Source organism: Vicugna pacos, chromosome 13 (assembly GCF_048564905.1).
Source record: "Vicugna pacos chromosome 13, VicPac4, whole genome shotgun sequence".
In the NCBI taxonomy this organism is placed as follows: domain Eukaryota; kingdom Metazoa; phylum Chordata; class Mammalia; order Artiodactyla; family Camelidae; genus Vicugna; species Vicugna pacos.
The window spans coordinates 17674675-17702376 of record NC_132999.1 but is presented as its reverse complement, the minus strand read 5'-3'; the positions used below and the strand labels follow the sequence as shown (position 1 = coordinate 17702376).

Genomic DNA, 27702 nt, shown 5'->3' with positions numbered 1-27702 from the left:
AATATCATTTTTGTAATGACTTTTACTTTCATAATTTTCCCAATCACCCATTTCACAAAATCCTGAATATGCAACTATTTATCATCATGGCACATTACTGCAACTAGGGTTCCCGTTTCAGGACAAAGTTTAATTTTATGTGAGAACAAGATGAAATATCTAAGTTGTTATTTAAATGTAATTTTCTTTTCTGGAAAATAAATGAAAACATAACAATAAACTGAGTTGTGAACCTTTTTTTATTACCAGTCTCTTAAAATTTTGCACTTCTGGAAAACGTAATTGCATATTTAGAGGGGGCACAGTCTGGCACAGTGCAAAGGCTTTGGAGTTTGACAAATCCCAGCTCTGTAATTTAACGATCGTCCTGAGCATGCTGGTAACTCAATGATTCTTTTTCTTAAAAAAAAAAAAATGGAGTTAATATCCCCTTATCATAGGGTCATTGAACAGATTAAATGAGATAATATTCATCAGTCAGCTGACAGTTCCTACCTAGTACATAGTATAGTCAATAAACAATCCGTTTCTGTTCTTATTTTTCTGTGACTAGGGATTGAGATAGGCCAAGAAACATAAATGCTTTTTCTCCAACACTATGCTAACCCTCATGCGTTCTACCTTTATCCTGATGAATTGCCACTGACTGCGCAGAGCACCCCTCCACGGCCGTGCGCCAGGCCGAGCGCTTCGAGACGCCATCTTACTTCTACCTCCAACATTGCCCACTCCGGGAAGGTCTCTTCAGGGTCCGGTTTTGTTTGCTTTGGGTTGGAGGAGGGGCTCTGAGGTTAGAAGGGGGATAGTTACTGAGGAGGAGGGGCCTATTAGTTACGTCAGGTAGGTCTCCTACCCCAAACAGCCTCCATTTCAAATCTTAAACTTTAAGGACTGGAGAGAGTGGTGTTGAGGACAATGCTAAGGAAAGTGAAAGTTTCTAATGCACAGGAGATAAACCTGTAAGAAATTCAAGGGGTCTTCTTCAATATCTGAAAATCTAAATTCTCTAAATCTTAAAGGAAGAACACCCCTCCCTGGAAGGGGACGGCTCGATAAAACCGACTGTGTGCCCATATCTGGTAAGTGTGAGCTTTCAGTAAGTTATCCCCATCACCAACCATCGGCGACTCCGAGGCGGGTGGGGGAAGCAGCGTCAGGAGTCGGGGAAGGGAAGGAGTTGGTTTGCCCTCTCCGTGTGCCTCGTACTTCCTGTCCTTGGAACCGGCCGCACTTCCCGCCCCTGCCCCTGACATCGCCGGCTGTGAAAAAGGAACTGGTGGGGGCTCTCAGGACTGCATCTTGGGTCCCCGATGGCCCCCTCGCCATAGGATGAATCGGTTCCCCTCCAGCTCGCAGGCACCCCGGGGCAGTGACGATGAGATCCTTCACATCCGTAGGCGGCCCTGAGGCCCACGCAACTACTTTGTCCGTCTGGGGAGGGCCAAGGACTCTGTTTGAGGAGGTCACCTTGGAGACGCACCGCGCAGTCCAGGGGGAGAGCGCGGGCGGTCGCCGGCAGAGGGAAGCCTGGGAGGCGGGAGCCTGGACGAGCCTGCGGTCTGGGAGGCCCCCGCCGCGCCGCGCCCGCGGCTCCAGCCCTGCCGTAGGTAAGTGCGGCCTCTCCACAGCGCACGGGAGCAGAAGCAGAGAGAGAAAGAATGCAAAAGGCAAATTGGCGAGGGTCAAGGGGGCTGAGGAGGGAGGGCCCTGGGTCAAAAATGGCCTGCTTGCCTTGGCCACGATCTCTCTCTGATACCTTACCTCTCCCTCCGACAAATAAGAACTAGCTCCAGATCTGGGAACTGAAAGCGGGTCCTGGCCTTTGGCCCCCTGCCCGCCTGCGTGTCTGGCCTTTAGAGAGATGTCCCGTGCAGAGCCAGCCAGCCTTGTCGGGTCCTGGAGCAGCATGAGTTCTGAGCAGTCTGCTTGAGGTCGCCCTGGGGACACTGGCGGCCGCATCCACTCCGGACCTCTAGGTCCAAATTCTAGACTGCGGGGCAGTTTTGGAAACAGGTGAGCAGATCGAGGTCTGTCTGTGTCATTTTAAGATAGGAACCAGAATGACTCACTTAAATAGGCTCACTTTGTCTTGTCAACACATATACGCATTCACATGGGCACACTCACATACACAGACACGTACACACACTGACAAACTCATACACACAAGCACACATTCAGTATACAGACACATCACACACAAAGGCACACACTCAGGTACACAGATAATCACTCATACACACAGGTGCAGACACAGATGCTCACACAGGCACTCAGGCACACAATTACATTAAAGTACACATTCTCACTCAAACCGCAGCTTCGCACACTCCTGGGGACACACTCATGCTCATACAAGCACGTGCTCACAGAGAGAGGCTCACACAGAGGTGCTCACATTCCTGCACACACACTGTCACACACGGGTACACAAACACTCCCCACACTGCTGCTCTTCCTAACACACGGATCTTCTGCTGTATTTGTGTGCCCTTTGCCTCTGTCTGCCCTGACACTGATCACACTGCGGTTTTAGATTTTGTACTCAACTGTCAGCTCCTTGAAGGCAAGGACTTCAGGTTTTAGTTCTGTTTTAGTGTCTAGCACAGTGTCTTCTGGTTAGGGCTCTCAGATTTACAGATTATAAAATAACTTAAATGAAAGTCTAAATGTGTATGTAGGCAGTAGGGCAGTAGAGTTACAGTCTGCGTTCTGGGAGGTCCATTCCTCCTTCCAGCTTTTTAGCAAGCACTTGTGAGAGGATGTAGATTTTCCAATAAATCACTTCCTTTAAAGTTCTGTTTGCTCTTTACAAAGTAAATCACTATTGCTTGGGAAAAAAAAAACCCTTTGGAGAAGACAGTTCATTTTAATTTTTAAAGTACTGGCAACAACAATTAGCAAACTTTTATTTTAAGATTAAATTTGGGGGACAATAAAACATACTGCTTTCTGGTGTGGAGTAATTTCTTTCTTCTACATATGGCTATCTTTTCTCAGTGAATTTTACCTCTTTGGCAGTTAAGTTATTTTTGCTGCAACTTAATGTCTGCTTCTGTGAATTGTGTGCTACTGCATAAATAAAAGTTACCGGAGTTAACATATGTCCAGTTATACTGACCAGAAGAACTACATATACTAAAAATCACTCTTAAGGAAACCCTACTTCTCGATTCAAAAATGGGGGTGGGGGAAGTATCTGAATACTTTATTTAGAATGAATCTCTGTGTTACACTAACTAAAATGTTTTCAGATTTTCTGTTCGATATTTTATGAAAGTTTTCTCCCATAGGTTATGACGATGTCAGACATGGCTAGAGACAGAATGGCTCATTCACTGAAGAAGAGGACCAGTGTGTCTTCACTAAGTAGTCACGACTTCCAGCGGAAGGGACCTCATGGGCGCGCCAAAGAGTGAGTAACTGAATGTCTACTAAACTCGATTCTTGAATAAAACACGTTCAGAATATTTATTGGGAGGGAAAAAAACGCATTTCCTCTGAGACATAAGAAAGGAAGAAAAATGGGCAAGTATAAGGCTGAGGTCGCCTTTCAGGGCCATATTTTTAAAAAAGAAAGAATGGTAACTAGATTTATTGTGATGATCATTTTAAAATGTATAGAGATACTGAATCACTGTGTTGTGCACCAGGAAAAAGAAGAAAAGAGAAAAGGGGCAAGGAAACTTAAGTGATAAGTTGATCACAGCATTTTGTACTATTTCAGAGACTACCCCCCAAAATCATCTACTCAAAAGAAATGCCATGTGCAACGTAGACCAGCTACTTCTTACATTGTCTCCCAAATTCTTCTCCTCAATATTATACAATTACATTGTTTTTGCACTTTTGTAATCATTATGTACATATTCCATGCATTTAGCATTATTTTAAACACATTTTGTAATGTATTTGCATAGTCTTTGTCCATATCCTTTTAAATGGCTGCATAATATTTTGTCAGTTTATGATTCCGGGTGAGCTAGTCATTCCCCAATTATTGAGCGTTTTAAGTTTGTTTTCACTTTTTAAATGTTTCAACTGTATGAGAAGTCTCTGCTTATTTTCTTCCCAGAAGTATAATTAGTGGGTCAGATGATAATAAGTATGTTTTTTGAGCTCTTGCTACGTATTGAATTTGCTCTCCTAAAAAAAAGATGAATTAATTTTTAACACTTTCATGGCATTTTTTTCGACTGACACTGGGAAGAAAACCAAACAAATTACCCAATGCAGAGGTCAATTAACTTATGTAATAAGCTTTCCTTTTTAATAGTTTCCACAGGATTGAAGGATGTAGCATATTAATCCCCAGAGTTGGGAAGTAGGAGCTGGTGGGTCCTACGGAACAGAGACCAGAAGAGCTGAAATACATTCACAATAGAATTCTGAAACCATCTCATTCCACTCTCAGAGTGTATTAATGCACTTATTTCAAAATACCACTTTTCAGCCCTGGGCATTTGTGGATTACAAGTATAATCGCTCTCTTTTCCAGATAGGAAATACAAAGGCATCTCAGTCCCAGTGTATGTCAGAAGTAAGGTTGAAAAGACTAATTAACCCCTGTAACTTTTGCTTCTGACTCTGTGCCATTTTGGCTGCTATTTCCAATATTTAAGTGTACAAGATTTTTTAAAAAACATTATTTTAAAGTAATTGTTAGCTTACATTCAACTTTTTTCAAGAAAATGTTATAACAGTAATCTAACATAAATCCTGGTCCTGTGGTTTACAAAGCACTGCTCTCATCCAAAAACTGAACTGTCATTCCTACTTGCAAAATTTTCATTTACTTCTTCCCTTTCAAAGCAAATTAGAAAGTCAGATAGAATCAGAACATGGCCCAGTTCAAAGAATTAAAGATCACTCTTATTTTATTGATAAAGCATAAATATAAATTAAAAGGTACCAAGAATACAAAAATAATTTTAGCAACACAGTAGGAAAAATTTTTACTGACAAATACAAACAAAATACAAAAAAAAACACCTCACTACGTGATAAGTGTTTTGATATATTTCAAAGTGAGAAGTTGGACTCTCCAACAAAACATTCAGAATGGATCCTCTATTGATGCTTTTTTTCCTTAAATAATAGCAAATGAGTAGCTTCCAAGCCCTTACAGTGCAGCCATTTAGGAGGCTGCCTCCTAACCCTAACTCCCACTTACCTTCTATTGTCCTCATCATTGCCTGGGACCAGAACATATGGGTGATTGTCCTTCGTGAAATGGGGCTTCAAGTAGTCAAAAAATTCTGACTGCGTAACAGCTCTCAAATGCAGGCATTGTTTTGAATTTGCAGGGGTTTTTTTGGAAAAGCATGTACCTTTCATATGAAAAGATTTTTCAAAACAGTGTTTTGAATAGACTAATTTCAGTAGTATAAAGTATATCTTGAAGTATATTGAGGACTCAATACATTATCTCATTTAATCTCTCCAGCATTAATCCTACTAGGAGGACGCCATTCTTACCATTTTACTATGAAATAACTGAGACTTGTAAGTCAAGTAACAATTGAAGGACTAGCATATAGTCTTAAACCATGAGTATGGCAAAAAGGGTCCACAGACTCTTGCTTACTTCTCTAGTACCATCTTCCCCACTCTCCTGCTTGCATCCTGCTTTCCCAGCTTCCATGTTTACAATCCCTCAATGCTCCAGCCTTTGCCTCGGTTTGCTTTCCAAGGGGGTACCCTTGTCTGGAATGCTCTTCTTACACTCTGGCTTCCTTCCTTTCCTCCTTTAGAATTTAGCTCCATCTCCACCTCTCTAGGAAGCTCTCTATAACTGTTTCCAAAACAGGTACATCTTGCCTGATACACAGCAAGCCAAAATGCTAAGACACTGATGTTTGCAGCAAAGAGAAGGTTCATTCGCAAGGCTGTCAAGTGAAGAGATAGGGGAGCAATAATTGTCATTCTGCAAACGTTTTGCTATTTCGCTTACATACCTCTTGGAGGACATGCAAGTCTTAAAACGACCTTGCTTAGTGAAGACGGGTGAAATGGATTCAACCCATGGTTTTGTAACTACCCAGCTACAGCCACTTCCCCCCTCAGCTGGGTCGGATGCTCTTCCTTCCTGCATCTGCTGCTTTCCCCTCTACATCTTACTATGTTTGGCCGTTTTCTTGTCTCTCTCTCTCTCTCTCATTAGATTGGGGACTTATTGACCTTTAGAATAGTAAACACACTGATAAGGAGGGCAAAGAAGAGTAGGAGGTAGACCTACTTGGAAAGCAGTTTCTTGGGTGTGGTCTAAGATCAGCATAAGTTCAGCCCCCAGTCTTAGTTTCCAAATCTGTTGTCTTCTCCAGTAGTAACTGATGCTTATTGCTGATCCCTGGGCGTAAAGGACACCTGAAGTGCCTTCTGAATTATGAGAGGAAGATTGAATTTATATTCAATATAATTACTGTTAACTGTTTTTAGACTTGGGTCTGTTATTTAAATTATGTTCTCATTGTGATATAATTTTTAGGCTTTATTCTTTTTTTTTTTTTGCTTTTAACATTTTTTATTGATTTATAATCATTTTACCATGTTGTGTCAAATTCCAATGTAGGCTTTATTCTTAAAAAAAAAAAAAGAAGCATTTTAAGCTGATTCTTACTATCCCAACACCGTAACTGTTAGCATGTTGGCATATTTCTTCCTCTATCTACCTAGTTGTCATCACACTTCATCTGTAATTGTGAATTTTGTTTGTTTTCCACTTAGATAATTGACAGTAGTAAGGATGGTAAGCTAACATTTATTGAGCCCTCACTAGGACCTCATTTAAGTTTCACAGAAGCTCTGTATTGGTGGTTGGCAAACCATGGCCCAAGAGCCAAGTCCAACCTGCCACCTGTATTTGTATAAAGGTTTTTACATGGTTGGAAAAAAAATCAAAAGGAGAATAATACGTTTTGTCACATGGAAATTATAAGAAACTCAAACTTGAGTATGTGTAAATAAGGTTTTATTGGCACACATGCAGGCTTGCCCAGGTGTGTACTGTCTCTGGCTGCTTTCACACTATAATGGCAGAGTTGCGTAGTTGTGATAGAAATACAGGTCCTGCGAAGCCAAAAATATCTGCCATATGGTGTTTTACAGAAGTATTTGCCGACCCCTATTCTGTAAGACAGAGGCTACTGTCATTTTCATCCAACAAATGAGGAAACAGATGCTGAGAGAGATTGACGCTCCAAAGCTACAGAATTAGCAAGTGGCAGAATGGGCTTTTGTTTGTAGTCAAGAATTCTCATTCTCTGAAAACTGGCTGTCTACGTGTAACTTGCATTAATGAAACTCTTGTTTTCATTCACCAGAACGTTCTGTTTCCCATCCGTGGGTAAGAGCAGGTATTTACAATGACATCGTTCTTGAGGGAAGCACGCTTTGGCAGCCTTCAAAGCGTATTTGAACCAATGTGCTACTCTCATACCCTCAAAATGGGAATAGAAGCCTAAGGTTAAGTTACTTTCCCAGGATAATGTGACATGATATCAGGGCTTCTTATCTCTGAGGCCAGTAGTTCAACTGGTAGGTCAAGCTTAAGGTTGAAGCCTGAAGGGTCTTTCTTTTGCCTCAAACCAAAATTACAGTGAGGTCATGAACCAGAACTTTGATGGATCCCACAGCTCTCTGCTTGACCCCACTGGTGGCATCTAACACACTGTATTCTTTCACTTGTTCATTTATTCAAGGTTTAGTCAGCTTCCGCTCTGTGCTAATTATTATGCCACATGTTAGGCATATACAGGTGACTAACTCTAGGGTCCTTCTCTGGAGAATCTCATTTTTTAAGTAAAATGAAAGCCACCTGCTAATCTTTTTTCTGCAGAAATGGAAAAGGTCTCATTCATTACCTCATTTCACATAAATGCTCCTTGACCAATGAGCACAGCCCCAACACCATGCTAGGTGGTGAACCACACAGAAATGATCTGGTGGGAAAGGCAATGAACAAGTCATTTTAAACGTGATGAATTTATTCTATGATTCCAACCTATTATACTTGAGCTGCTTATATGCAGTTAAAAGTGATGTTGCCTGGCCTGTTCCCTCGTTTTGATAAGCCCTGTTACCATCTAAATCAAACGGAAGTCCCGAACAAGATCTGGGTGAGACACAGCTTCCCCCCAAAGAGCGAGAAGCTTGAGAAAACTGCAGTGGCCATGTTCCTAAACTAACCCACACTAATAGCTGAGACTATGTTGTGCCCTATCCATATGAATCTCCTAAAAACCCTATGGGTTAAGTGGAAGATACTTTTATTATTCCCATTTATCTCATTTATTATGTTATTTATCTCAGGAACAGGGTTGAGTTGGAAATACTCCTCAGTTCGTAACAGATAGTCATCGCCATTATAGGTCGGACCCCTTGTGTTTGCCTGATGGTCCCTCTTCTTCCCCGTCCTCACTCCCACTCTCATCTCCCACTAGGCACCCACTCTGATGCACAAAATACGTAGTTCTGATAGAAATGCAGGTCCTGCAAAGCCAAAAGTATCTACCTGGCCTGTTTCCTCGTTTTGGTAAGTCCTATTACCATCGAAATCCTAAAAGATCCTAATACACAGAAAATTTAAAAATATATAATACGGCGTTTAAATACGTATATTCAGATGTTTTGACAGCTTAAAAAACACTTTCTGGCTGCTGAGAGACTGCCCCTCCTGGGTCTAGCCAATTATTCAAGATAGCCAAGGTCTCAGCAGGGAGCGTGCCTTTGATATGTCAACTGACCAACCCAGACCTCACCCTCTTCTCTCTGGCGCCCCTCCTCCCGCCACATCCCGGGAGGCAGTAATCTCTGCCATAATCATCCCAGTGCCAGGTACCAAGCCACTAGGGACCTCTCCTATGCTTAGAGGCCGCTGAAATTATTCAGACTAGCCAGTCCTGACCTGTTCCCCTGCACAGCTTTGCCTTTCAAGTAAAAGCCCCAGTAAAGGCTCCAGCCCTGGTGCTCCCGTGCTCCTGTCCTCCGCCTCTTGACCATCCGGGGGTTCTTCCACATGGTCCTGTGCGGCATGTCGTGTCTCTTGTCTCGAGGACCTGTGAGTATGATAAACTATGTTTTCCTGAACCCCTCCTCTGACTCCTTTTGTGGTCTCACCTGACTATCTCATAAAAAAATACAGAACAAATTCTTAACAAATATATGGATTTTTGACTTAAGTAAATAGTATTACACTATAAATCTTATTTTGGTTTGACATCTTTATTTTTTAGATTTACTTATGTGACTATACATATTTAGCTTTTCGCTTCTTAATGCTGCAGAGGAGTCCTTTACTATACATCCGTCACTGATGTTCCTATCCATTCCCCCTGGGATGAACACCTAGAGTGGCTTTCACTCCTGGCCAAGGTGTGCAGCACCATGTGCAACGTCTCTGTACATAAGCCTTCACTGGCATCTTGGTGAAAACTACCCTGGGAATGTGACCCCAGGTAAAGGCATTCCTGTTCAAGGAGATCTGAATTCATGGAGAAATAATATGTAGGTGAAGCTGCTTAACACAGTAACATATCTGTGTTTCTCAGATTAATCTAGAAATTTAATACAGCTCAATCAAAATCCATTTGCACTCTTTGAGAAATTCAACAAACTATTTTCTAAATTTTATAAATAAGGAAAGAATTTTGCATAACTAAGTTAACTTTGAAGAGTAAGCATAGAGGAGGAATTTACCCTATTAGATATTAAGATATACTACAAAGTTGTAGTTCGTAAAAATGATAATAAATGCAAGAATAAACAAATAGGTGCAGGAGTAGACAAACAAGCCAATGGAACACATAGAAGCTTCTGAAGCAGACCCATGAATATGTAGAACATAACATATGAGCAAGGGAAATGATGGATTTCTTTTGATAGATTATGTTGAGTGAAAACTTGTTTTGCTATATGAAGGAAAATGAAGCTGGAATCTTACACCATTTGCATGGTAGACTCCAGATGGAAGACTGAAATGTGGAAAGATACCAAGTTAATAGAAGAAAGTATAGAATATCTTTGGGTTCTGTGGGAGGGGAGGATTTCTTAAGATCCCCAAATGAAAAACTAAAACCATAAAGGAAAAAAAAAAAAAAACCTTTGATATATACAACTGCAATAAAACTTAGCATTTCTTTTCAACAGAAAACACAATAGATACAGTTTTTAGGCCAGTAAAAGTTATATACATATTTTTAAATCATGCACAGTAACAATTTTTAAAGAAGGAAAACAATATTTAAATATTCAAAGAGATAAATAGCAACTTACAGAAGCAAAGCCCAAATGGCAAAGCAGAATATGAAGAGATGCTTAAACTCACTTGGAATGAGAAAAATGCAGATTAAAACAAGATACCATATTGCATCCATCTGAATGGCAAAACATAAGAAGGGAGAATAATACCAAATGTTGGCAAGGCTAGTAAGAATAAAAAATTATATAGGCATTCAGCAAAGAAATCTAACCCTATTTAGAAAAAACAGGAATATACGTGTCCTATTACCCCCATATATTGAGGAAACAGGTCTGATGTCGTAAAGTGACTTGTCAAGAGTTTCACAACTGCCAAATGACAGAGCAAATCACCTCTGGTTCTCTGGCCTAGAATTTACGGACACGGTGAAAGCACTTGTATTTGATGTGGGCTAAGCTGTGTCCCCCACCACCCCTGCCCAGTTTCTGAGTTGAAGTCCTCATTCCCAGTACCTCAGAATGTGACTCCACTTGGAAACAGGGTCTTTAAAGAGGTGATTAAGTTTAGAAGAGTTCATTAGGGTGGATTCTAATCCAATATGGCTGGTATTCTTATAAGAAAGGGAAATTTGGACACAGACACTCATAGATGTGAAAAGACACAGGAGGAGAAAACCGTCTACCAGCCAAGGAGATTGGCCTGGAGCAGATCCTTCCCTCGCAGCTCTCAGAAGGAACCAACACAGCCAACACCTTGATCTCAGACTTCCAGCCTACAGAACTGTGAGACAGCTAAGTTTTGTTGTTTAAACCACCCGGTCTGTGGTACCTTGTTATGGCCGCCCTAGCAAACTAAGGCAGGGTTTGAACTGCACAGGGCCACGTATACATCACTTCATTCCAATAGTAAATGCTATGGTACTACACAGTCTGTGACTGGAGCTGTGGATGTGGAATCGAGGATACCGAGGAAAGGCAACCACAGATACGGAGGGCCAACCGTAACCCATACTGGATTTTCAACAATGAGGCGGGTCCTTTGAGTTGCTCCTGACCTTTGAGTTGTTCAAGGGTCAACTGTCTATCTAAAGGAGTGACTGGAGCAGCACCAGCTTAGTCAGGGGGTCAAACAGAGTGACTCAGAGGCCCGCTTTGCACCAGCTGGCTGGGGTCAAGATCCTTGAGCACTTTCAAGCTGCTGATCTTGCATAAGCTCTTAAGCCTCCTTACCTCAGTTTCTGCTTCTATAAAATAAGATAAAAATAACAGTTGTCTTTCTGGGTGTGATGAGAATTTATTAAAATAACACCTCAAAGTGCCTAGAATGGTTCTTGGCACATCTAAGTAGAAAGCAAGTATTTATTATTATTATTATTATTATTATTATTATTATTATTATTATTATTATTATTACAACATAGAACTTTGGCATCAAACTAGACCTGAGTTTGAAACCCTGATCTTCTGTTAACTAAACACTATTTAATATTCTTTGAGTCAGGGCCGTAGGTATAGCTTGATAGTAGAGTGTGTGCCTAGCATGCTTGAGGTCCTGGGTTCAATCCTCAGTACCTCCACTGAAAAAATAAATAAATAAACCTAATTACCTCCCCCCTAAAAACAAATATTGAGCCTTGAAATATAATCTGTAAAATGAGAATAATAATGACTTCTTCATCATAGTGTCATTTCTTTTATTCATTGGACATATTTTTGTTGCCTGGGTTGTGGGCATTGTCCTTGGTGCTAAAGACACAGGGGTGGACAAAACGCACTGTCCCTGAACTTGTGGAATTGCTCTTGTCAAGACCATAGTGACTTTCACATTGCTGATCCAGGGATCAATCCTCAGTCCTCGCCTTTCTTGACCTCCCCACAACATCTGACACTGTCCACCACTCCTTTCTCCTGGAAACACTTTCTTCGTTGGCCGCCAAGACACACTTTCCTGTTTCCCTTTACCCGACTGGTCCCTCCTTCTCAGTCTTCTTCACTGGTCCCTCCTCTTCTCCCCAACTTCTTAATGTAGAAGTGCCTCAGGGAGCAGTCCTTTGTCCTCTTCTTCTCTTGTTCTACACTTGTCCCCTTGGGAATCTCCTCCAGTCTAGTGACTGAGACTTGATGTTATGCCCCCAAATTTATATCTCTAGCCCACACGTCTCTCCCAAACCCCAGACATATATCTGACTGACTACTGACCTTTCTATTCAGTACCTAGGAGACATCTCAAATCCAACGTGTTCATAACTTAACTCTTTATCTAACCCCCCTCCTTCCCAGTTATCAGGAGATCCCATTGGATTAATTTTTAAAACATATCCAGGACCCAACTACTTACCACTGCCTCCCACTGCTACCATCTCAGTCGAGGTCACAATATTAGTCAGCTTGAGCTGCCATAACAAAATACCGCAGACTGGCTGGCTTCAACCATAGGAATTTCTTTTCTCACAGTCCTGGAGGATGGAGGTCTGAAGTCAGGGTACCAGCTGGGTTAGGTTCTGGTGAGGGCCCACTTCCTGACTTGCAGACGGCTGCCTTTTCACTGTGTCCTCACATGAAGGAGAGAACCCTGGTATCTCTTCCTCTTTTATAAGGACCCTAGTTCTATCAGCTCAGGGCTCCACTGTCATGACTTCATTTAGCCTTAATCATCTCCTTAAAGGCCCTATCACCACTAGAGCCACATGGGGGGGTTAAGGCGTCAACATATGAATTTTGCGGGGAGACAGTTCAGTTCATAGCAGTTGCTGTCATCTCTCACCTGGATTACTCTAAAAGCCGTCTAACTGGGCTCCTTGTTTTTACACGTGTGGCGGGCAGTCTATTCTCAGCATAACTTTCTTTTTTTTTCTATGCACTCTGAAATATCTCCACTGGGAGGCAGCACATGACTTTAGGAACAGATAGGGGAAAAAAAAAAAAAAGAGGGGCATACTTAAATGATACCATTCAAAATATGGTAGTTCCAGGCATGTCAGTTACAAGTCAAAGAAAGAGGTGATATTCTGACCCTCCTAATCTACTCCATTAATGGCTCCAAAGCCGGTTATGCATTCAAATATTATTTGCAGCTTCAAAACATTTTAAGTAGTAATGGCAGTGATAATGTCTGGAAATGAATTCTTAATAATTCTTAATTGGTGTGGTATTATGGCCGGTGAGATTTAATTGAAATCATTGTTTCTATCTCCAACCGTTATAAGACATGCTTTGTGTTTATTCTCTGTAATTCAAGGACAGGTCAGCACAAAAATTTGGAAAATGTTTTCAGGAAAATTGAATTTCATGAAAAAAAAATTCCAACTGCTTAGCTAATTTTTTTTGCCTTTCCTGCATAATCAGAACACAGGCTGTTGGGTTAGTGTGGGACATTTCCGGTGTCAATCAGGTACGATATAGGTTTACTTAAGTTTTTGTGGAGCAATTTCAGGCAGCTGTTTCCACATCCAGTCTAATTTCAAGCCTGTCCTGAGCAGTAGTACATATGATTCCAAGTATTAACTGAAATTTACACAGGCGACAAATTGTTACTTTTCTCTCCAAAATAATATTAGTTGATTTTTTTCAGTGTTTTCACCAGCAGTTTACACCAGATTTTCAGTTTTCCTGCTTTTATTTTTAATCTACCTTCCTTCCTAAAACTTTACAACTTGGAATCTTGCCAGGTGAAATCTTTTTCCTCCATAAATGTTGACAAGCTGATGAAAGTCATAGACAGCAAGAATATATTTCATGTTTTAAAAAATCAACTACAGCATTCCATTGCAGTGAGATCATGTATCTAGAAGGATTATTATTATAAACTAGGGGAGGCTTGGTCCTAGACAACTGAAACTCATCCACTTGTAATGTCTTGAAATATACCCAATAAATTTATTGTATTGTATATAAAGCACTGGTAATTAAAATTATAAATTTGCTCTTTGAAGCATCTCACATTTCTATCTTTAAAAATTTCAAAGGGCTTGGGTAAAGCTGTTTATCAATAGAAAACATGTACAAGTTTTTCTGAGTCGGTATTCTGAACTGATGTTGGTAATTGAAAGCATTTTTAATATTTTATGCCTTCTGTCTTTTTTAAAGGAATAAATATTTTTTCTGTTCAGCTTATTCTTCTTTTTTCTCTCTCCCTTTTTCCAAACCATCTCATTCTCACATGGAACTATCAGGTATCAGTTTCAAAAAATACCATAAATAGGGTTTTTTAAAAAGTAAAAATTTCTTGTAATTTTCCATGAAATCTTGGTTGATACATGGTCAGCTTCCAAAGCCCAGAAAACAATAGACCAACCAAGTATTTTCCTTCTGCGTGATAAGGGATGCCAGGTTTCCAGAAATATATCTGAAATCTCACCCCCCAAACACTGTCTCTTCCACAAAATTAACTCCAAGTTTTGTGCTCTGTTACTTGCAGCATCCCACTTCCAAATCTGTGACAGTTATATCTAATGCTTATTATAATAATGTCTTTAAAAAAGCAAAAATGGTGACACAAAAAACAGAAATATATTTTCTCTTACATAAAAAAAACTGGAGGGAAGCAGTTCTGGGACCTAGTCTTTTCCATCTTTCTCATCTGTGATCCGTAAGTCATCTCAAGACCCAAGATAGCTCCTGAGCTCTTGCCATTATATCCACACTTCAGTCATAAACAGATCCTTATTGGTTGAATTAGTTGGTTGAATTAATCCTCTCAGGATTTTCTCCTCTAATCTAATTGGCTTATAAGCCACCTGGCCCCAATAGCACCAAAGAGTCCAAGAGGTTGCCTTTAATTTGGAGAGAAATATTCCTACAAGCTTTGGATTCTGCTTCCAAAGAGGAAGAGAATAACATTGGAAAGCAAATTTCAGTCCCTGCCTTGGGGGTCATTATAGTTTTCTTTATAATGGTTCAATATTGAAAACAACGTAAATGGCCTAGAGAATAAATGGTTAAATAAAATGAAGTATGTTCGCATATTAAATATTATCTTGATATTTAATATGGATGTAGGTGACTATTGACATAGAAAGTTATCTACTATACATTTCTGAGTGGGAAAAATCCAGCATCTATAATGATCCCATATGTAAAATCATATCTGAAAATATTTTTTTAATATTAAGATTGGTTAGACAATCACTGGGGTTAATAATATTTTTGTATAATTTTACTTTGTTCTTTGTACTTTCCTGTGTGTTTTGAACTGTTTATAATGAGCATACACTGTTTACAGATTACTGCTGAAATAAAATGGCACTGAATGAAATCATCTTCAGTAATTTTTTGTCCTCTTAAAAATTTTTTTAATTTTTATTTTAAAATTCATTTCATTTTATTTTTGGGAGGTAGTTAGGCTTACTTATTTGCATAAGTTTTAGAGGCGGTGCTGGGGAGTGAACCCAGGACCTTGTATATGCTAAGCATGTCCTTACCACTTGAGCTACACCCTTCCTTCCCCTATTCTCAGTATTTCAAAAAAAGGCACTTCCTATTTGCACATCAGTCCTCAGCCAGTGGGATTTTTAATCTGCCCTGATAACACCAATTTCATACTGATAATACTATAAACTGTACTGAATATCATTATTTTAGTAACATAGTAATCACAAAGCAATAGTGAGGACTGTTTGTAAAAATCTTTGTTTGCTTTTTTTGTCTTAGACTTCTAACTCCTGCTAATTTGAGTTTTGTACCAACTTTCTTTCTGTGAGTTTTTAATATGGTGTTCAGTAGAAAAGAAATGATGTTTTGTTTTTGTACAAGTTTTAACTGCAGCAATTAATTATTTCAGATAGTCATTGCCCCTATTTTCATTCTATCAGATATGATCATATGTGAGACTTTGTCACTGAGAGGTAAGTAGGGTATTTGAAATCTAAGTCTGCCTTTCCTATGTGTATGATGTTAAGCCCTTTGCCTGGTTCCCTACATCACTGAAATGGGCAGAACAATGACTCTTCTACTTACTTGAGAAGGTCTTGTAAAGGTAAAATGAGATAATTGATGGAGAATGTTTTGCAGAATAAAAAGTGGCATATACAATATTGGGGCAGGCTGGCTTATCTTAGAATCAAGGGGCTTATGTGACACTGGGTTTTCTAAGCAGAAGCTATCCTCTTTGGCACTGCCCACAACACCTGCAGCCAATGTGGCTAAACAGGTTGGTGGTTACTTCAAAGGGCAGCAGAAAACTGAGGAAAGCAGGTGTTACAAGAATGAAGACTAAATCACTAATCCAGAAATCCATCTTGGAAAAGCAACCATAATGTCTTGCATCACTTTCTTGAGCTGAGTGAGTTAACCTTAATTTATTGTGTAAATTATATTGTCTTAAAGGATGTTTTAAAATATAATATGCATGATTCTCCTAAAATATCTATTTGCAAGAAGCTCACCAATTCCAGACAGCCCAGAACTAAGCATTTAAAACTCCTTGCAGAGAAAAAAAGAAATCTCAAAAGATTAAGAACAAATTTCTCATTTTCATTTAATTAAAGCAAAAATATAGCCTGCTTATAAAAGTAGTCACTCTGAAAATACACACACACACATACACACACTATTATAGCATCTCCTTTGAAATGACATCTGTCTTAACCTCCGTTTTCACAGGTGGAGAGAATTGGGGCTAGAGATCTGAGGCTGCCGTTAGTGACACTTGAATCTCTGATTAAGTTGAATAAGTAGCACTGGAGGGACTTTGGGTGTTACCCTTCGCTTGGGTCTCCTGTTCAGCACCTGGACAAGCTTATATTGCCTTGGTAACCAAGCCAAAACCCTTTCTTACTGTTGAAAAGAATGATTGATGCTTATTGATTTCGATAGTTTGGGTGAATTGCGCTTTCTCTCCTCACATAGATGAGTTTCTCATTTTTCTTTTTTCTACTAAAGGGATTTTGTGAGGTATGTAAAACAGTAATCTCTTTACAACCCCCATGTATATATAGAGTTGTTTCCCAACATTTTAAGCTTCCTTGTATAATCCCCAGGCCTTTTGTGAGTTTTGTCCACTTTGAGGAGAGCCTTTGCATTTGCAGTAGAGACGCAGTTGACAAAGTCTTTTGAAACATGTACAGCCGTCCCTCGGTATCCTCCGGGTATTGGTTCCAGGAGCCCCGTGGACATCTAAATCCGTGGACGGTCAAGTCCCTTGTATTAAATAGCCAAGTGCAGTCGGTCCTTCATATCCACAGTTCCTCATCAGCAAATTTACCCAACTGAAATCCGTGATTAGCTGAAAACGCGGATGTGGGGAGCTAACTGTCCGAACTTTGTTACCCCACAGACAGAACAACCCATGAACGCTCTGGTGATAAATGCCCCAGGCACTGGGCTTGGCTTCAACCACTATACTGAGACCTGTTCCAAGTAACTTCTCTATTCCTGTAAAACTTCCATCTCTAAAATATTTTAGACTTTATAAATATATCACCGGGATATTTACACGGGTCTTGCCTGAAATGTTTTCTAGAGTAAACGTAAAATTTTGTAATATTTTTGCTGAAAGCAATACTGCATTTTATTATTGTTATAATAATTATTGAAATTTGTTTTCTCCTTGCTTTTAGCTCTATGAGTACAGTGTCTTACATGGATGACCCTAGCCAGCGTGACGATGCCTCTCACCTTACAGTTCAGATGGAAAACACCTATCAGCTGGGTGTGTGCCTTTGTCACTCCCTATCTAAACATTCTAATTTCATGAATGATATTTACTTAGAATAATACCTGATAACCTGGCATTATCATCAACGCTAGCACAACATAAGGGCTCTTAATTAACTGAGTGATTTGATACTGCTTTAATGTCTTCCTCTGCAAAATGGGACCACTATCCATTGCCTACTTTTCTTTATCAGTATTTCCTAAATACCAAGCAATTCACGGGGCGACACTGAGCACAGTGTGTATTACTGAGTGAAGAAGTTCTCTGGGTATTTCTAGGTTACCTTGTGGCGTTATTTTACATATACTTGAGTTAAATGAAGGAGATATGCATTAAAGTTTTATTGAACAAAACAACCCAAGGTTGCTGATAGGTGGAGAAAAAAGCCTTCAAGGCAAAGGCAAATGATTCCTGGTCCCCTGTTGGCAGAGATGTTTATCCCCTCCCACAGAGATTTTGGGTCTTGGAAAACAAAAATCTTTGCACCTGCCCCTATACCCCAGGTGGAGTCCACAGTGACTATCTTTTCCCATTTATGTTTCCTCATAGACCTACTTGTTTTCTGTAAATGCCTACCTGCCCACTATTATCTGGGTCTATATGTAATTACTGCTGTATAGAAATTCCACAGAGACTTGCCAATGACCAGAGGAAGACTCCATGGGCCAGAGTGGTTTCATCTGCGGCCAGTTAACCTCAAGAAAATTATAGACCATTGGCACATCCCATTAGACCTCCTGGCCAGTTTTCTACACTAATCCCCGAGACTGCATGGATTATAAGACTCCACAATTAGTCTGTCTACTGGTATCTTCAGTGCCTGTGGTAGACAATGAATATTCCTGCCATCCGATGTCCATTTATATTCCTTCTGGTAACCATCCCCAGTTTCCTTTGGGGAAGCTCCACCACTGCCATCAGTACCACTTTCGGTCCATGGTGTCCTGCTGGATCTGACACTGGCTTCAGAGACGTAACAGTGGCTGATTCCGGGGTGGAATACCACACTTTGATTGGTCAAGGCCGTCAGAGTCTTTGAGATTCAATTCGGAAAGTGTTGTTTGGGTGGTCGAAGACGCAGATCACACCTTGAAACCTAAAAAGATGTAAGGGCTGAGATGGCTTCTGCTGTCTTGCACCCACAGGAAGCCTGAGGCCGAGGCCGGAATTCAGCTATGTACTCTTAGACTTTTCAGTTAGGCAAGCTAAGTGTGGGTCACGTTTTCTTCCCCTTAGAACTAAGATCTTAGCCGTTCGGTGCCTGTGGCTTTGGACTCTGTGTGCTGGAAGGGTTTGAATCACATTTCCACAAGATAAAGGAGCTGAAATATGAAACCTTGTGTTTCTTCTTCATAAGGGTATATTTTCTTGGCTCATTTCCTCAAACTAAATCGTCTAATCAGGTTTAGAAGTAATGAGTGTTGAAACAAGGTAGAAAAGTAATTTTGGAAATACTTTAGTTAAAGTATTTTCCATCTTTTCTTTCAAGAAGTCATTTGAATTGTTCTTTTATACTTAAAGTTTTTTTATACTTGACAATCCATTTTTTTGAGCATTCAACTAGCTATTTTGTTAATAATCAAAAACGTGTTTCCAATTCTACTTGTTTCTATTTATTTTGCATCTGAAAAGTATTCTGTGGGCCTTTGGTAAAGATTTTCTCTTATCTACACAACACAATACTGACCAGAAGAGTGAGGGAAAAAAATGAATCACCAGTATTACTGGGCTTAATTTTTCACATTCTTTCCAGTAATATTTGCATCATCCAAACATGCCTTAAATGTTTAGCATGTTCGCCTTCCCTTTATCTGAGTAATTACAGCCACCAAGAATGAGATGAAACAAGAGTGAGTATAACCAATGGGGGAAAAACAGGGAATAGAAGGATGAAAATGTATTTCTTGTAATGAAACACCACTCCATACATCTTCAATTAATGACCGAAACATGAACACAGAAGAAAATATAGACTGTAGAATCCAATGTCTATGAATCTGAATTCTGGTTTTGCAAATTCCTAAATAAATTATTTTTGAGCAAGATATTCAACATCCTTGAATTTCAGTTCCTTCATCTGTACGTAGGGATAAAAGTCCACACAGCATAAGGATACCGTGAGAATTAAATAAAGTATTGTATTTAAATTGCCTCTGCATTCATTATTTAATTGCTCCTCAAAGTAATGGGCTCTAGGACTTCACTTAGATCACTAAGAAGAAAAGCCTTCTGTAACATCCAGTATAATTTCCTATTAAGTATGGAATGAGTTCTCCACAGGACTTCTTCTGGAGCAATGATATGAGCACCACATCAGACAGGGACTATTGGTGGCCATCTTTGCTGCCATACAGAGACAGCTTAGCTGAGAATGAAGCCAACTGAATGAAAACTGGAATCCAAAGGTGGAGAGACATCATTTAAGCTCAACATCCATGAGATGATCAGGCCCTGTCATCAGACGCTTTGTTGGCCAGAGCCTGCCAGTCTCTCCGCACTGACTCTGCTCCACCCTCCAGGGTCCTACTTAACACCTTCGCCCATCTTGCTGCCTTCTCAGCAAGAGCAATCCGTGTCCTCACTCAGAATGCAGTAGCAACTATAATAGCAACAACACAAATAATAATAAATATCTAATGAGTGGCTTTTTGTGTGGCAGGTACTGTTCTGAGCATTTAAAATATTTCACCAATTTAATCCCAACCAAAAACAATATGTGGTAATTATTATTATCCCAATTTGGGGAAGCTAAGACACAGAAATATTAAATAACCTAATTTTTATCTATTCTCTCTTAAATCTATTTTTAGGGATAGTTTTTCCTTTCTTTAAATCTTGATCCTTCTTCAGGTTGTTGCTTTTTGCTTTCTGGAAGCATTTTTTCCTCCTAAAGAAAAAAGAAATCACTCTGAAAAAAAGAATTAAAAAAGCTTAGGCATTCACATTAGTTGACTCTGCCGTCTTTGGGAGCTGGTTTTGGAAGTCCAGAGCTGAACATTAATGCTTTCTCTCTCTGCACCTCAGCATCCCAGCCTGAGTTAGGCAATGGATGATCTGGCTGTATAGGGCCAAGGACACAAAGAAGTTAACAAAAGAAAAGTTTACTACTAGATTTCAGAATTTTTTCAGAATAGAATCTGGTTAACGAGATTTAAAAAAAAAACTACGCAAAGTGCAAAAAGGATATTAGTGACAGTGAGCAGGGGCTGTTGGAAACCAGGACTCTGGTGCCACCAGGATTCTGTCTCTTTCCAGCACTAAACTGCCTGTGGGCTCCTCTCCCTGTGGCCTGGCTTCCTTCCCACTGTGAGAAACATGGTCTCCAGCAGTTCTTGAGGGTCGCATGTCATAACTTTTGCCCCTGGAAAGAGACTGTTTTCCCCCTTAGTTCCAGTTTAAAATGAAAATCCCAAGGAAGGACTCTAAATGGCCTGGCTTGGGGCAAGTCCACCCAGGGCCAATCAACCATGACTTGGACTTGGGCTCAAAAGACATGATGATAGATCGTAAAGAACAACATGGTTTGAGTAGGAAGAGGACCAGTTCCTTCCATCTGGGAGAGGCTGTTCCTGAATGACAGGGAGCTGTGCTAGGCGGACAAATAATCTGCTCCGAAGGAATTGGCTGTTTTCTGAAAGGAACGATGCAGACAGTCACTATAATCCATGACTGAGTTAAGCTCCTTGTGGGTGAGAGAGGTCCAGTTAAGGTAAAGACATTATGAACGCTTGGTAGGAAGGAAGGCGTGAAAAAGAGAGGTACCGATCTAAAGGACATAATCTATTTTAATTTTTTTCAAGCTGGTAGTATCATTTTAAAATTCCTTAAGTAAAAAGGTAGAAGCCACTCTTAAATTTAGCATCATTTTACTGGAGTATGCAAGTGGAAATCTTCTAGAAGAGCCATAGGACAGTGACACAGCAGATATGTGGGAGCTTGCCTACGGAGGCTGGTGCCCTGTCTCTGACCCCATGACGCAGGAGCAATCGGAGCCAACCCTCCAACCCTCCACAGGTTTATAAGGTCTTGTCGCTCTCCTGTATGCAGAACAGAGATGCCTGCTTATTAAATACTGGGGTTAATTATCATGCTCGTATCAGGTGCCTCTATTTCACATATAGACTGAGTCCAGATTCATTCCCCAGGTTGATTTAAATTTAATTGAACAATTTGTATTTAATCATCAAAACAAAAATACCATTCATTGAGCCCCAGGAGGCTGACCTAACTCAACCCTAGGAACAGGCTGTCACCTTGTTAAGTTCAGCCATCGGGAAACTTCAGCGGGAAGTCAGACGGGGAGGGGAGGGTGAATCCCAGCCTGTGGGCGTATCTCAGGCTGTTTGCATCCATCAACAGAAGGACAGAAGCTGCTCTCAAGGGAGCCCTCTCCACATGGCTCTTGTGCGATCTAGTAAGAGTTCCTTTTGCAGATCCTTCAAGCCTGGGGTTGGGATAAGGTGACACCCTCACTTTCCCGAGCTGAGGAGTGCTGCACATTCCTTCGTGATTTCCTACATCCTGCTCAGACCTTCTTAAGGAGTCTATTAAATCCTCCTGGAATTGTCCTAACTTTAATGCGCCATATGTTTCCTTGGACCCTGATTGATACTGTCATTAAAAATAAGCACTTAAACATACTGATGACTATTAAAATAGAATTGGGTGTGATTTTTTTATCTCATTCCTTCATATCAACTCAGCAAATAATGATCGAGTGTAACTTGTGCAGTCACAGCGAGATGATGAGGTTAATATTCCCGGGAGGTACAGATAAGATGCCTGGGGCACAGGATAAGATCCATCTGAAGCTTCTGCTCTGAAAGTGGACTAAATGTGGTTTAAAATTCAAGCTCTCAAGTCAAATAAACCTGGGGTACCTCCCAGCTCTGCCACCGTATGATTGTAGGCAAGTTACTCAAAATATTTAAACCTCTGTTTTCCCATCTGTGAAATGGGAAAAACAGTAAGATTCACCCCAGAGATTTATTGGGAGATTTTGCATACAAGATAATGAATATAAAATACCACGGTGGCTGACAGGTAGAAAATGCCCAGTGAAAGTAGCTATTATCTGTACTATGGTTATTAGCTATAAAATGTTTTGTTCTACTCAAATTCAGAAATCAGACCTTAAACATTTCTTATGCCTTTAGCATTGTGTTAGACCCTGGGGAGGATATAACCTGATACCGTTTACCATTGCAGGGGAGAAAGGCAGATATACCTTAGCCATTTATTGGGTGGATTAGGAGCCAAGATAGAAGTGGCGACCCAGTGTATCAGGAGCATAGAGAAGAGAAGGATGAATTTTACCTTAAGAGAGGAGGAAAGCTTCTCGGAGAAGAAGACATTTGAGCTGACCTTGACACATGAGTAGATATTTCTCAGATGAACAGGACGGAGAAGGGTGTTGCATTTGAAAAGAAGAGCAAGAGGGGAGGGTAGAACTCAGTGGTAGAGCGCATGCTTAGTATGCACAGGGTCCTAGGTTCAATCTCCAGTACCTCCATTAAAATAGATAAGCCTAACTACCCCCCCCAAAATAAATAAATTAATTAAAAAAGAAGAAGAAGAGCAAATGTGCACAAGCATTCTCTAAAGGACAGGTGAAGTCCGTGAGGCCGGAGCAGTGTTCATGTGGAGTGCTGTGTTGGTGGGAGGAGAGGCTCGAGGTTAGACAGGAGCTGAACCTGGGACTTCGCTAAGGAAAACATGGCGGTAAGATCTGGGTGTCACAGCTCCACTTGTAGTGTGGGAGAGAGACTGGAGGGGGAGATGGAACAGCTGAGGGCCAGTAAGAAAGATGTTGAGACTTTGCAGTAAGTCCTTAGTAGTGGGAACTGGGAAGGCGGATATTTCCAATGTCAAGCCTCACGGGTGTTGAACACACCCTTCAGGCAGTCTGTTAAGTGGAGGAGTCCATTGTTCTCTCCTCCCCTGCCAGAGAATTTGACTAGAAACCTAATTAGTACCACTTGTTTCTTTAAATAGAGGCCACTCCGAAGATGAATTGTCTCTATGTTTCAAAACTCTATGATCTGCAATTACTTCTTTGAAAGAAATGTCATCTGTACTTTCAGGTCCTACCAAACGTTTTCCTGTGGCCATTGTCAATCGTATTCTGAAAGATGTGTTAACTACCTACCTACAAGAAGAGCAGTACGAAGCAGAGCTCTGTAGACAGATGACTAAAACAGTTTCTGAGGTATATGTATGATTTCCCAAAGTGTTAGCTATGACTAGAATATTTGCTGAAAGCACAACCCCCTACTTTTTGATAAAGGCGATGAATTTGCAGTCGCAGTAAAACTGCTTATTTATATTTTATGAAAACATTTATTAGGTCATATTCCATGTGTGCCTGTGTGTGTAAAAAGCCTTTGTCTAAAACAATTATTATGTGAGTCATTTGCATATATTCTTTTTAAAAATGTATAAAACTGCCCCATTTATTTTAAAAATTTATTGTAAAAGATACAATATTTTAATGATCATTTTCTCTTCCCCAAGGCAGCTAAGACCATGCCGTCAAATACAACCATTATGGCCTTTAAATCGATTTAAATACATTTCTGTTTTTATCAGCTAAAGTGCTGGCACTCCACCAGGTTTTCTCGACTTTCTTTTTTATAACAAACTCTTTAATAAGCATTCATGATTAGTTAAATTACAGGAGACTCCAGATGTATGGCCCCTTAATTAGACATGAACAAGATGGTATAACTCCAGTGCCAACACTCTCTGAAGGGAAGCCATCCCAACATAGATTTTCAAAGAATGTAATAAATCCATTGAATTCTATTCTCTGGACTATAATTTTTCCATGTGCCTTAGAAAATGAAGATTTCTTACTGGTGCTATTATTTCGTCCCTAAATGTCCTAGCTTGTGAGGACAGCACTCGAAGGGAATCACAGCTAGCATTCTACAACAATTACTGAAAGTATCTACTATGCAGCATGCTATTTTCTTAAATCCACTACCTTTATGATGAAAATGAAGGCCCTTAACTTTCAATGTGACTAAGTGAGGACTTTTTTTTTTCTTTTAATTTCTAGGTTATTAAAGCCCAGGTCAAGGACTTGATGGTTCCACGATATAAGCTAATTGTAGTGGTCCACATTGGGCCACGGACTAGCCAGAGCATACTTATTGGAAGCAGATGCCTCTGGGATCCTAAAAGTGATACTTTTTCATCCTACATTTTCAGAAATTCTTCTCTCTTTGCTCTTGCAAATGTCTATGCAGTTTACTTTGAATGACTGAGGACAAGAAATCTATTTCTTACTTTTTTAATCAAAAACTAGGCTGTATCTATGTACACAAAAGTTTCACTGCCCAGACGTTTGAGGCAAAAAACAACACTCATATTTCAAACCACTGGAAATTTGGGGACTCTTTCATATTCTCATAAGAAGTAGGGGAAAGAGGGTGGCATGAGAAAGAATCTTGTTTATCCAAAGAAGGAGTTAAGTCTGAGTTCTGCCAAATTGTTTTTCATAAACATAGACTTGTATTAAACATTTCTTTTGGTACTAATTATTTTAATACCTCTTTAATTGGAGAGTTAGAATCCCCTGCATTATTTTTTAATGAAGAGAAGTTTTAAAAAAAAAAATCTAGCTATGTACCCTGACCAATAAAAGACAGTAGAATATTCAACCTGGTATACACAAATGATCAATGTTACTATGTCTCAGTGCTGCCTGTAAAAGAAATACTGGATTTCATTTTGTACTTAATAAATTGAGCAGCATTCATTAACTGCAATTATTGTTACATGTACCTGACAGTTGAAACTGCTGAGATAGAATTAATGATTTCATAACAATTATCGTCGTCCCACAGGACTGCTGGCTAAAACTAGAAGCTCTTGTGGGTTGCCTGCACTTTACAGAATTGTGGGAGAACCAAATGTTAGCTCTTCAATAATGGAAACAATAAAGTGGACAAAGTCTTTTAGGGCACTGAAGTAGATGCTGTGATATTAAATATACATGATGCTTAATAGTAAGTGTATCTGTAACACATAAAATCAGGTATTGGAAAGAGACACTGCTTTTAAATATACACCGGCTGACGTGCCTTTCAATAGCTTTTCCTCGGCTAACAGACTTTAACACAAAATATACAGCTGGCAGTTTAACAGATAAAACATATGTATTTACTATTTTTTTCCTATGAATTTAATACCAAAGTGACCTCGTGCGGTTTTGAATGGATGGCACTAAAATTCACAGGGCTGCAGTAGCTTGTTATTCTGTGGGTTAATGTAGCCTGTACCACGGATCATTTATTTTTATGGAGGTTTCAGCCCTTTGTGTGCATGTAAAATGGGGCTGCGGCGTTGTTCTCGGGTGGTAAGTGGGCTGCCTACAGGGCATTTGTTAAAGGTCAAAGACAAATTATACACATATGGAGAAAATTAGCAACTCCTTAGTCCTAGGGAAAACTGATGTGTAATCCATATCAAAAAGAATTTAACAAATGGGAAAACAGTCAATGTTTTATAGTTTTAAAATGTATTGATGTCTTATTTTTCCCTTAAAATGACATGTATCTTTTGTAAAGTATGCTTTCTAAATCCCTTTTCTTCTCTTTGTTCTGGCTTTTAAGGCAGCATTTCAAAATGAATTAGTCAGCTTTTATTATTTTTTCTGATAGTGGGCATATGTCTGTGAAACAATTTATCACAACCAATATTCGTCCATCTCCTCATAGGCAGTTTTGAATCTGGGTTGCACAAGCACAGGATGTAAATGAGTTTCCTGTTTTCATTATACATTTGTGAACCTCTCCCCTCTTGGAACAATAACAGGGGAAATCATATAGCAATTTGGCATGAATAAATCACTATGAAGAAAATTTTTTTATTATGTAGAAAGTTCATTATAAAAGCAGCCTTATTTTTTTTTTTAGAGTTAAAAAATCTCATCCATGAGATAATTTCTTACCATCTGTCCTAGGCTGTGTTAGGATTCAAAACCGTAAAACAGGATGGCAGTTAAAAAAGCAAAAAAGGAAGCAGTTTGCCAGCATATTGTCATGTACTGTAATTCAGAGAGCTGATGAGTTCTAGCAACTCTGTAATAGCAGAAGAATACACAGCAAAAACTCCCTCATGGTGACTAGCTTGGAAGAATGCTGGTTATCAAAAAAGGCTCTGTGATGGGAAATTTTGACAGATGTGTTAGCTAACACCTATTGCAATGTATAAATGTATCAAGTTAACATGTACACTTTAAACCTAAGCAATGTTATGTCAATTATAATTCAATTTTAAAATAAACATTTTTTGAGGTATCACCTCACACCTGTCAGAATGGCCATCATTAAAAAATCCACAAATGATAAATGCTGGAGAGGATGTGGAGGAAAGGGAACCCTCCTACACTGTTGGTGGGAATGTAATTTGATCCAGCCACTATGGAAAACAGTATGGAGATTCCTTTAAAAACTGAAAATAGACTTACCATATGATCCAGCAATCCTGCTCCAGGGTGTATATCTAGAGGAAACTCTAATTGGAAAAGATACATGCACCCCAATGTTCATAGCAGCACTATTTACAATAGCCAAGACATGGAAGTGCACTAGACATCCGTTGACAGATGACTGGATGAAGAAGTTGTGATATATTTACACAATGGAATACTACTCAACCATTAAAAAGGGATTAATTAAGTAATGTCATTTTTAGTAGCATGGATGGACCCAGAGATCGTCATACTAAGTGAAGTCGGCCAGAAAGAAAAAAATACTATATGATATCACTTACATGTGGAATCTAAAAAAAAAGGACACAAATGGACTTGTTTACGAAACAGAGACAAACTCATAGACATAGAG

At 39.7% G+C, this 27702-nt stretch overlaps 1 protein-coding gene across 2 annotated transcripts; it reads left to right on the top strand.

Moving 5' to 3' along the window:
* Positions 1 to 1219: 1219 nt before the first annotated feature.
* DYNLT5 (dynein light chain Tctex-type family member 5) lies at positions 1220 to 27702 on the top strand. 2 transcript variants are annotated; one of them, XM_006205373.4, is made up of 5 exons: positions 1220 to 1607; positions 3294 to 3415; positions 17754 to 17845; positions 23935 to 24059; positions 24912 to 27702. In XM_006205373.4, the coding sequence occupies exons 2-5, from the start codon at positions 3297 to 3299 to the stop codon at positions 25113 to 25115; spliced, it is 540 nt and encodes a 179-aa protein (XP_006205435.1). In that variant the 5' UTR covers positions 1220 to 1607; positions 3294 to 3296; the 3' UTR covers positions 25116 to 27702. The 2 variants fall into 2 exon arrangements, with proteins under 2 accessions (XP_006205435.1, XP_072830355.1); XM_072974254.1 differs by lacking the exons at positions 1220 to 1607; positions 3294 to 3415 and adding an exon at positions 8090 to 8533.